The 12,135-nt window shown below is 37.1% G+C and overlaps 1 protein-coding gene across 1 annotated transcript; it reads left to right on the top strand.

Moving 5' to 3' along the window:
• The first annotated feature begins 6,506 nt into the window (after window positions 1-6,506).
• Window positions 6,507-9,159, top strand: LOC122646464 (GDSL esterase/lipase At3g26430-like). The gene is made up of 5 exons (XM_043840025.1): window positions 6,507-6,740; window positions 7,951-8,160; window positions 8,234-8,403; window positions 8,503-8,773; window positions 8,890-9,159. Exons 1-5 carry the CDS (start codon window positions 6,566-6,568, stop codon window positions 9,156-9,158), a joined length of 1,095 nt encoding a protein of 364 aa, XP_043695960.1. The 5' UTR covers window positions 6,507-6,565; the 3' UTR covers window position 9,159.
• Window positions 9,160-12,135: the final 2,976 nt, after the last annotated feature.

Genomic DNA, 12,135 nt, shown 5'->3' with positions numbered 1-12,135 from the left:
TGCTTTCTTTAACAATATTTTCTCTAAGAGAGTGTAATATTGGATACAATGTGATCCATTTTTCTGATTTCTAATGATTTATTTGCAAATTATTTTTGTTTTTCACAAACTAAACAGAGTTCAAATAAGACACGGATGTGAGTGAATCTAATCTTTTTTTTTTTTTTTTAAATTTCTATTACCAAGTGCACATAATTATGGTTTTGAGAAGATAAATGATATCTGTAAAGGTATTATGGAATTGACGAACAACCGTCATCAATAGTAATATTTGTTAGTGTTGAATAGAAATTGAAATGGGGTGTGACCAAGTGGTAAGGCATCGGGTTTTGCTCCCGCTACTCGGAGGTTCAAATCCATCCATTCCATAGCAAACCAATTCAATTAGAACAAGGATTGTTTTCTTTAACAATATTTTCTTTAAGAGAGAGTGTAATGTTGGATACAATGTGATCCATCTGATTTCTAATGATTTATTTCTAAAACATTTTTTTCTCACATACCTAACGGAGTTCAAATAAGACACGGATATAAGTGAATTTAATTTATTTGCGATCCTGGTTGGATGAGAATATAGATCACGATAATTTTATCCAAAGGAAAAGAAAACCGGAATTAGAATGCTTCTCTGCCCCCCTCCTCCTCTTCCCTCTTTTTCTTGATTTTTATGTCATTCTGTACACATTAATTTTTTGGCTTTGTCAATGGAAAACACCAAAATGGGTTCCTTTTGTTAATGGAAAGTACATCCTCTAATATTCAAGTCAAGAACAGTGTTGTTGAAACGCGTATGTTAATTATCCATAATTAGCTATATATAGTTGTAACTGTTAAGTTCTAGTTTGTAGAAACATTAACACATGTAATATCTAACATGGGTTAGATGTTAAAGCTTCAATGTCCAAGCACAGAATGGAAAACTTGGTATTGAAGGGAAGGTTAGGCCTGATTTGGTATGATTTCTATTTCAATTTTGGATTGATTTCTTGAAATAGTCAACAAATAGCTTTTTGGTCAAAAAATTGAAATTGTTTTGGTTGTATCAATATGAAATATTTCAAGAATAAAAAAATCCATTTGATAGTTCAAATTCTAAGAATAGATTCTCTATATTTCTTTGGTAAGGATGGTGGTGGTGATGGCAGGGTAGTGGTGGTGGTGACGGTGGTGACAGGGTAGTGGTGACTTGGCAGTAGTGGGGGTGGTTGTAGTGGCGATGGCAATGATGGTGGTGGTGGTGGTGGTGGCAGAGGTGGCGGTGGTGGTGATGGCAGGGTGGTGGTGGTGGTGGTGGTGGTGGTAGCGGGGTAGTAGTGGTGGTGGTGGTGGTGGCGGTGGCAATGGTGGGAGTGGGATGGTGATGGTGAGACCATTAGGAGAAGGGTGGTGTTTTATTTTTAACTTGAAATTACTACTTTGCCCTTGAAATGAATCATGTGTTCATTCAAGAGCAAGAGTGCTAAATCAAATGAAATAGAAATTCTAAAACAGCTCCTCAACTGTTTTAGAATTTCTATTTCACTGAAATAAGGTGCAAAAATCAAACCAAACAATTTCAGAAATAGAAATCACCCCCTGAAATTGAAATAAAAATCATACCAAATCAGGCCTAAGTTACATGTTAAAGCTTCTCTCTCTCTCTCTCTCTCTCTCTCTCTATTTTTATTCCACGTAACAAAGGTCCACACGTGCACGTTTACTAGTATATATATATATATATACACATATAAAGACTCCTAGCCTCCGACATATATGTTTAATATCTTTCGATCTCCTGCAATTCCTAATGTTGCAGTTGCATACCTTGTTGTTGTTGGTATTTACTAGAATTGGTAATTACCAGTTTAATTGTCAATAAGCACCAACAACAGGTCAAGTCATGCAAGAGTGTAGCAGAGATCTTCCAAGACTATGTTGATTCAATCAATGCTTACCTCGTCCTACTACTACTACAGCGTGCAGTACGGGTAAAGGTTAATAACCAAGAAAATTATTTCTTCCTTAATTGTTTTTCAGTTTTCAGTTTTTACTCTTATTTAGGCCAGATTTTGTATGATTTCAATTTCAATTTCATGAAATAGACAATTATGTGGCCAGATTTGATATCAATTATGAGGATTTCTATCAAAGTTATGGGACTAATTAAGTGTAATAGAGAGGACAGATATGAGTTATTGGGAATTTGGGATGCACTACTATCCACAAACTTCTCCTGGGAGCGGCAATTTTAAGCCCAATCCAGCCTAATAGTTGGTCCATCGATCCCAGCTTTGAAGGATTAAGCAGAACATGGAACAAACTCAGACCCATATTTTAGCCCATCCAATTGTATGCTCTATTTTAATCTTTTCGTTTTTTTATTTGTTTACAGGTTTGATCTCTTTTATCTTTTTAAGGCTCACCATTGATTTCATGGGTAGAAAGGTTCAAATTTTCTTTGATTAATTATTTACTTAGCTTTTGTTTTGGTTTTCAAGTCAAGTCTGGTTATTTGTGAGACAACTTAGACAAACATGAGGTGTGAAGTGTACTAATTTTAATTTTACATGGCAATTAGTAGAGGCCAACAAATAGGGATGTAAACGGATCGGATTCGGCGCGGATAGTGCTATATCCGCATCCGCATCCGATTAGCTTTCGAACGGATTTGGATAGTGCTCAACGGATACGGACACGAACTCGGATCGAATATTTTATCCGTTTACATGTAAATATAGCTTTTCGGATAGCTATAGCCTATCCGTTTCTGTATCCGTTTAGCTTTCGAACGGATTCGGATAGTGCTAAATGGATACAGACACAGATACGGAAACGGATTTCGGCTATTCATTTACATCCCTACCCACAAATCAGGGTTTTAAAAATCGGATATGATCGGCTGGGCTGATCTCGATTCCACCTGATCCAATTCGAGCTGATTCTACACCGGAAAACCCTAGATGCCTGGAATATTTCAATTTTGGGTCGATTTGGACTGATCTAGATCAATTCCACTCTGATGCAATATTTTAGACATAATAGAAAAAAGTACACAAATTTTTCTTTATTAGTGGATAAAATAATAACTATTGACAAGAGATCTCTACTTGGTCGCATGGTCTCTACACAAGTGTCTGGACCAATGGGGGAGCACGCCTGGGTATCTACCCTAACTACCCAAGGAGCATAGGCATTACTTCACGATGCCTGACAGAGGGTGTTGGAAACACCACCAAGTAGAGATCTTTTTCCCAATAACTATTTGGCAACTTTTTTCTAGTAAACCCGTAGCAGTTCTAGAGAAAACCACCATCAAATAAGACATGCTAAAAGGTAAGTAGCGGCAGTTATAGAAATAACACTGCAAAATAAAGTTATGGGAAAAAATTCTGTGTCCGGGAGTGTGGCCTACGCCAGCACTCCCATGAGTCTATCTCTCTCCTTCCTATGTGAAAAGACACCTCTACCCCCTTGTTTTAAGGAGGAGAGAGATAGACACATGGGAGTGCTGGCGTAGGCCACACTCCCGTATAGAAAACTGCTTCCCTAAAGTTATATAGTAGCAGTTTTTAAATTATCGCCACTAAATAACCAGCCATTGTGTCACAATTGCTCCCTTTTCTTGTAGTATTAATCTAACAAAACACATATTACCAAAAAAAAAAAATCTAACAAAACACAAAATCAAACATATAGTTCTCAGTCTAATCTACAACTGAGAGATCAACATCAAAGTCAATATATATTATCATAAATTGTTAGATAAATTATACTTGAGGTGCCCAATCTTTGATAAAAGTAGGTTTGTTGTACCTCAGGTTTAAAAGTGACGCTTAATTAGAGTTCCTTTGAACATAGTCTTACTATAAAATAAACAAATTTCCAAGTTTAACCCTCTCAACCCCACTCTCACCCTCGCCCTTACCCATTTGTAGATCATCTCCACTTCTGCTTCCACCTTCGCCACCAACACCACATCCATCACCACCTCCACCCATCGCCACCACCGCCACCACTTGTAACACCCCTCCCTCTCCCACTCTCACTCTCCATCCCCTACCCCCTCCCTACCATGCAACCCCGCCCCACCCTTGCTGCAACCTCACACCCCCATCCCCTTCTCTTCCCTGTGTGTCCACCCCCACCCTCTGTTGTCGCCCCCACCTTCTTGCCCCATCCCTACCTGCCTATGCATCTCTCACTTTCCCACCCTTCGTTGTTCCTCCTAAGGTGAAAAATGTGGATCTCAAAATGATTAACATCATACTCAAAAATCAACATCGAATTCCATATATGTTTTTATTCTTAGTTTTTAACAAAGTAAAAAAAAAATCACATAAAACCAAACCTCATGTTATTTTATGTATTTACTTAAAAATAAAAAGTAAACAAAACCATCAACGCAATACATACAACATATCTCAGTTACCATTTGTAGCATATAACAAGAGTCAAAGCAAAAAACATAAAAAAAAAAAAAAGAGTTTAAAAACTTCCAAAGCGTAGAGGAAGTAGGCCAAGCAAGTATAATGCTTCACTATTTACCACATGACACTACATGGATTAGCCCATGTGATAGAAGGCCAAACAAACATCTCATTGATACAATTTCATATTAAAACAAGTGGAGGAATTGAAGTTGTTAAAATTACAAAAAATGCCATTTTGTATTTTATATTTATCCTCATTTGATGGTATTTTGGTAATTTCACTAAAGCTTGGAATCAGAGTTTGAGAAACTTTTCTTGTTTACTTTTGACTAAAATTTGGCCATTGAGATTTATGTGGGGTACTCTATCACATGGACGAACCCATGTACAACCAACTGTCAAATAGTGAAAAATTATACTTCACTAGGCATAGTGACCCTAGAAGGACCTTTTTGAATTTTTTTTTAGCAATGATTTAAAGAACTTTTGGCAATAAGACAAGGGGCAATCAAAAGAAGACTCCTACAGAGATGTCATTGGGACAATCCCATGGTTGACTTTAAAACCAATTTTCCAAATACTATTCTAATATGTGGAAAAATTGTGTTGACATGACACCGATGAATAAGGGTGTCAAATTGGGACTAGAACCGAAAACTAAAATCGGATCCGGATCAAATAATCAGAATCAAACCGAATAGAATTTGGTTACAATCCAGAACTAGGAAACAGAGCCGAGGTGGGTCTTGGTTACTTTTTGGATCCAACATAGGAACCAAGTGTTATAACCGAAATGAACTGAATTTCAGTAGCAATATAATTTAGTTTCTTGATATAGTATAATATTAATATATTATAGGATTTTTTTTTTTTGTAGAAAATATATTATAGGATATTAATACAATATAATACCGATATATTATAATGGGAAAAAGAACTCTGTCCGAGAGTGTGGCCTACGCCAACACTCCCATGATTTTATCTCTCTCCTCCCCATATGAAAAGACAAATCTATCCCCTTGTTTTGAGGAAGAGAGAGATAGATACATGAGAGTGCCGGCTTAGGCCACACTCCCAGACAGAAAACTACTTCTCTATTATAATATATATTACTAACGTTAGTATTAGATTTTATAATGCTATTATATTATTGTATAATATATTATAAACCACGTACATGAACTAAAACCGAACCGTGTACGAATCGAAACTGAATTTCAGAACCGAGACAGGACTTGCTCTGAATCTGGATCATACCAACACTCTCAACAACCAAACCGAAACTGAACCGAATACATGGTTCCAGACCAATTTACACCCTTACTGATGGATGAGGACATTGACAATATGGCTACAGAATCTAAGCATAAAGCAAGTGTCACATAGCAGATATTTGGGTGTTCAAAGGAGCTTCTCTTCATAGGCCATTAAGGAAACCATATTAATACCAATACATGATCACATAACTGACCTTTTTCCTCCTTAGCAAGCAATTCTGAGGATTCAAATTAAAGATCTAAGCTTAAGCAAAAGAGAAAAACCAAATGGCCTAGCCCCAGGCTAATCCATAGGTAATAAATGCTGGAAATCAAATTTGATACACTTGAGGATTATAGAATCTAATTAGATTTTCAAATCAATTAATTGGATACTAAATTAATTAAGAAAATTTCAAACATGTGTAAAATTTCAGCTCTTGTATCCTGGATGTCCAGCATCACTGAATCAAATCAGATTTGATGACCATATTCTTCTACTCACATCATTGTCCTTCTCACTGAATTATTCTTTTGCAAACAAAAAAGGTAGAAAGAAAACCAAACATTAATTTTAGTAAAGATTCTGTTTAATTCTGTTAATTAAAACAGAGAAACTGTTTGACCATAAAAAAAACTGTTTTCAAAATTTTATCTAAACTTAAGTGTTTTACTTACTGCATTTAGAATTTTATGTAGTAAGCAGTTAAGTACTTCTGTTTGTCTTCTGTGTATATATAACTCTTCTAGTTTCTCAACAGTATATACTCTTCTCATCTACTGTTTATCTTTCTTTTATAAGTCTCTCTGTCTTTCTCTCTCTTTTCTATGATGGGTTCTCATGGCTTTCCTTTCTGTATTGGCTTGTTGTCTTCCATTCTGATTTTAAGTCTTCCGGCCATGGCTTTAAATACAAGTTGCAATTTTCCTGCAATCTTCAACTTTGGGGACTCAAATACTGATACAGGAGCTGATTCTGCTGCCTTCTCTCTTATCACCCAACCCAATGGGGAGACCTTTTTTCACATGCCGGCTGGAAGGCCTTCAGATGGAAGGCTCACCATTGATTTCATGGGTAGAAAGAAAATATTCAAATTTTTGTTTGATTGATTATTAACTTAGTTTTTGCTTTGGTTTCTAAGTCACAAATATGAGTGTACTAATTTTAATTTTACAAGGCAATAGGGTGGAGGCCTATAGATCAGGGTTTTAAAAATCTGATATGATTAAAGGTTGGGAGGGTTGGGTCTCTCATTTAACCCACCCCATTGCCATTCCTAAGATCCCATGGTGTCAAGGATCGGGAATCGGACTGGTAAATCGGACGATTCGGATCAGTATAGGAAGTGATTGCTCCTCGCTGATTCTTCTATGTTTCTGGCTGATTCTGAACGATTCTGGCTGATTTGGATTGGACTCGGCACTGCCCGATTCGACCCTCATTTGCCCTTCAAACTTGTAGTTCTTTTTTTCAGCCATTTGGGTTGGGGGATTCAAATGGGCTATGGGCTATGGGCTATGGGCTTAAGATTTAAAGAGTATTTGGATAGATCAGATAGTATGAGTTTGTTGTTGGTGAAGCCTGATTTGGTCCAGAAGGTGCAGTTGAAGCCTTTGGAGGGCAGTTTCGGCCTCGAAACGACCTTGGAATGCCGAAAAATGACGGGGCTCTATGCCAAAGGCTAGAGATGTGTTGGGCTTGTCAAGATCTTAGAAATGAGTTCTTTTGGGCCATGTGTAATGTTTTGGTCTGGCCTAGGTGTTTTGGCATTTTTTGGGCTAGGGGCATTTGTGTACTTTTTGGGGTTAGGGTTTTCTTATATATTTGTTATGATCTCTTTGAGATAGGGTTAATGAGGGTTTTGTAACATTTTAGAGAAATAGTGAAACCTGTTCTACTGCTCGGCCGTGGACGTAGTTTCCATTTTAGAGATGAACCACGTAAATCTTTGTTTTGTGCGTTATGTATACTCTTTCTATTTTTCGTTTTCTTCTGCAAATCGCCAATCTGGGCGTTGTTTTCTTAACAGAGTTATGGGTATAATGGGCTTAAAGGAACATTTTTTCTTCTTTTGTGATATTGATATTGTATCATGATGTTTCCATGTAGGTAACCATCCAACTATTGTTGATTACTGAGTCAACTCAACTTCCCTAATGACTAAACTATATCATCTTAATCCAATTAAATGGGATTGACTACATGAATCCTATTTTGCCAGTCAATTCTTACTGTTAATCCAAATCAATGGGACAATTATTGACTCTAAATATTTTTTGATCAGCGGAAAGAATCGGATTACCTTATCTCAGCGCGTATCTCGATTCATTGGGCACCAACTTCGTCCACGGTGCTAATTTTGCGGTATCAGGGGCGACAATCAGACCGTCGAATAAAAGCCGAACCGGGGGTGGGCCCAGCCCCTTCTACTTGGATGTGCAACTCTCCCAATTCCAACAATTCAAAACCAGATCACAGTTGATCAGGAACAAAGGTAATTACTTAATTAAAAACACTCAGAAATACTGGTTCATCTAAGTGGCTCATGTATGTTGTTTATTTAATAGGAGGGATCTACTCAAATTTGCTACCAAAGGAAGAGTCATTTGATCAAGCTTTGTACACATTTGATATGGGTCAAAATGATATTGGTTTGGGTTTCTTCACCAACCAGTCTCCAGAGGAAGTTAAGGCTGTCATTCCTGATGTAATTACCAAATTCTCCAAGAATGTTCAGGTAATTAATATTAATTAATCCTTCTTAATTAATAAAAGCCAAATTCAGATATTATGATTGTCATGAGCTAAGCATATGGATTTGGTTTTAATTTTGCAGGCAGTGTACAATTTGCGAGGGAGATCAATCTGGATCCATAACACAGCTCCCATTGGTTGTCTTGCATATATTCTTACAAACTTTCCAGTGAATGAATCTGAAATAGATAAAGCTGGTTGTGCTACTCCTTATAATGAGGTATCACAATACTTCAATCAGAAGTTGAAGGAAGCTGTTGTTGAACTGCGAAAGCAACTTCCCTTGGCTGCCATCACTTATGTGGACATTTACTCAATCAAGTATCTTCTCATAAGCCAAGCTCAAGAGTTTGGTAAAGTCATCTAATATTTGAAAGAGAGAGAGAGAGATTCTTTGTTAGACTAGTAAATAAATGTATTGTGCCATTAGATGATTAATGATGCTCTTCTGAATTCTTACTTCTTGTAGGATTTCAGCAACCGCTCGTAGCTTGTTGTGGCTTCGGAGGCAAGTATAACTACAGCAATACCGCACGGTGTGGGCAAACAGTTGTTGTGGATGGCAAACCTGTATTCATAGGGTCATGCGCAGACCCTTCTGTTCGAGTTAGTTGGGATGGAAGCCATTTCACTGAGGCAGCTAATAAATTTGTAGTTGATCAAATTGCGACCGGCAAATATACAGACCCACCAATCACTCTGCAAAATGCATGCAATAGGAACTCTTCTTCTACATAGTTATATTGATTGATTAAGCTAGTGTTGATCTATCTATCTTTTCTAATATTGATTGATAATATTCTTCTATGAACTAATAAATCCTTTTTTTTTTTCTTTTTAATTAATTCAAGGAGAACGAAAAAACTCTAATAAGCACCTTAAACAGATGACTTTTGAAACCAAAAAAGATGTGCCTCGAATACTGGGGTTTGGTCATTTCGACTCTCATCCAAGGGTCTTGAGCGACCCTGCAAGCTTGCACGGCTCTCTCTCTCTCTCTCTCTCTCTCTCTCACAGGTAAGCTTGCCTTGACAGACCTTGAAGGAGAACCATCCACTAATGATAAGGTTAATGGCCCTTTCAAGATACATGAACGATCAAAGGAGAAAAAGGTGAAATTTATTACATTTAAGTTCATCCACTTTTAACAACATCGCATAACAGATTTACTGGTATGGAAAGCGATACTGTCATAAGCTCTAATATGTTATCACAGCCAAAATAGAGGATTTCGACCATAGATTCGAAAAAAAAAATATGGGAAAAAGATCACTGTCCGGGAGTGTGGCCTACGCCAGCACTTCCATGAGTCTATCTCTCTCCTCTCCTTGTGAAAAAACACCTCTACCCCCTTGTTTTAAGGAGAAGAGAGATAGACATATGGGAGTGCTGGCGTAGGCCACACTCCCGGACAGAAAACTGTTTTCCAAAAAATATTTGCAAAACTTTCTAGAATATAATTACGCTAAAAGTTTCATGCACGATCGTGTATAAGAGAAATCTTTTACACTGGTTTTTAGTAACCGTCAGATTAAAGTGTTTTAATTTGAACCGTCCAAGAATAAAGTAATGGTAGATAACTCCTATACGGTTACCTTTCAATACTTTCTCAAATACGTGTAAAAGACTTTTGTATTTATCAACAATGATTAAAAAATACAATAATTTAAAAAAAAAAAAAAAAAAAACCGAAACAACTCCCTTCTTCCTTTGTTTCGTTCTCTGCAACTCCCTTTTTCAAATACGTTCTCTCTTCAAACAACTTCCTTTTGTTTCGTCTGCAACTCCCTTTTTCAAAGACGTGGAGGAATCCCCCTTTTTCAAATACGTGGAGGAATCCATGAAAATAAAGCATAGATAAAAATAATTTATTGGACTTGAGTTACTATGAAGATGCAAGCTAAGAAGGTGAGGAAGGTTGAAGCAGCGGAACCCACACACGAAGAAGAACCAGCAGGGCTTGACGACGCCCACCACGGTGACGAACACCATGTCTGTTGCTGTTGTTTCTGATGTTTGGTGCTCTCCGAGGATATATTTCGTCACCGATGCTAACCCTATTGATTGCATTGAAAGGAGGAAACCTGTGGCAAGAAGAGGGAGAATCAACGGGAAAAGATAAATCACAGAGAGGTTTGCCTCTTCCCCCAACCCCTCCCCTTTTCCTACTTTTGCTTGTGGTAATTGTGGTTCATTCATATTGGGTTCCTATCCTCATCCATGTTAACCTCTTCTCTTAGTATTTCTTTCTCTTCTCTCAATTTGGGTTTGTGATTGCTTTCTCATTTTTTTTTAATGGTAGTAACTGCTGAAAGAAACCGGTGTTTGAAGAAGAGAGAGTGTTCTGTGTAAGAGAGAATTTATTTGAAAAAGGGAGTTGCAGGCCAAAAGTATTTGAAAAAAAAGAGTTGCCGAGAACAAAACAAGGAAGTTGTTTCGTTTTTTGTTTTTTCTAATCATTGTTGTTCCTTTTTTTTTATTCATTGTTGATAAATACAAAGTCTTGCAGACGTATGAAAGAGTAACTGAAAGGTAACTGTATAGTATAGGAGAAGTATCTATCATTACTTTATTCTTGAACGGTTCAGATTAAACAATTCAATCTGACGGTTACTAAAAGCCAATGTAAAAGATTCCTCTTATACACGATCGTGTATAAAAACCATCCATTATTAAAGAATAACAACAATATAAATATTTAAATATATTTATAAACAATTTACAAAACTACCACCAAACTCGAAATTTAATCAAATCAAAAGTAAGCAAAACTGGAAATAGATTCCATGTTGAGCATCTCCTCCATTTATAAAACATATTGTGAATCAAGCATACCTATATATAAGCAGTATAGGCATCAACTATTAAAACTCTAAGACGTACGAAGTATAACTTAAATGGTAAGGACCTATCATGTATGTGGACAAAAATGACTATCAAAAAACTTTGTTGCATAATCAACTAACGTTGATCCATACAAGATTCACTGTGATCACGTCCAACACATAAAATATGAATGTTCACATCATATAAAATGATAATACAAAGAGTAAACATCTTGTAGACCCCATGAGGTTTATTCACCTCTCGTGTAGCCCCCAAATTTTTTAAAACCTTACTTATATACAGACCCATAAAACGGATGGAAATGGGTCAGCAAGCCATAAATGAGGAAATATCAAAAGTACCCTTATTAAAATCAAACCAAAATCGATCCTCTTTCCTCTTTCCTCTTTCCTCTTCTTCATCTCAAACAACCCTCTGCCGCCATCATCTCGCAAGTGTCGCCATTGCCGTGATGAAGGACCACCGCCATTGCCGTGAGGTGGAAAAAAAATTAGACTTGCTTAAGTTTCAACTTTCTGGTAATGGGAAAATATCCATTAATGGAGGAGCGTCTCTCTCTTCCTCTAATGTTGCAACTTGCAGGTTCTGTTAATGGGAAAGCATCCATTAATCTTGCAGGTCCTGTTGACTTTCTGGTTTAATTCGATTGTGCCTAATAAATAAGACCATGTGTGCTGGCCAGATCTCAAAGATGGAACCCATTAAATACATTTAAGTCTATGACATGGACAATACCATGGAATGGTGAAAGTGAAAGAGGAAACGCCGTTCACCAAAGGGGGAGGATTCAACTTTATGCCCAGTGTTCCATGCCGCCAGAAGATCCTCAGAAATAGCTTGCCTGCGAAACGGTCGGCCTTCAAGAACG

Source organism: Telopea speciosissima, chromosome 11, assembly GCF_018873765.1.
Source record: "Telopea speciosissima isolate NSW1024214 ecotype Mountain lineage chromosome 11, Tspe_v1, whole genome shotgun sequence".
In the NCBI taxonomy this organism is placed as follows: domain Eukaryota; kingdom Viridiplantae; phylum Streptophyta; class Magnoliopsida; order Proteales; family Proteaceae; genus Telopea; species Telopea speciosissima.
Note: the sequence above shows the minus strand (reverse complement) of the source record. Positions and strands in the feature narration are given on the sequence as shown.

Excerpts from the sequence above, each read along its gene's own strand:
- LOC122646464 (XM_043840025.1), top strand. The coding sequence starts at position 6,566 with ATGGCTTTAAATACAAGTTGCAATTTTCCTGCAATCTTCAACTTTGGG. Across the intron at positions 8,161-8,233 it reads ACAGTTGATCAGGAACAAAG|GAGGGATCTACTCAAATTTG; the intron begins GTAATTACTTAA and ends TTTATTTAATAG. Across the intron at positions 8,404-8,502 it reads AATTCTCCAAGAATGTTCAG|GCAGTGTACAATTTGCGAGG; the intron begins GTAATTAATATT and ends TTAATTTTGCAG.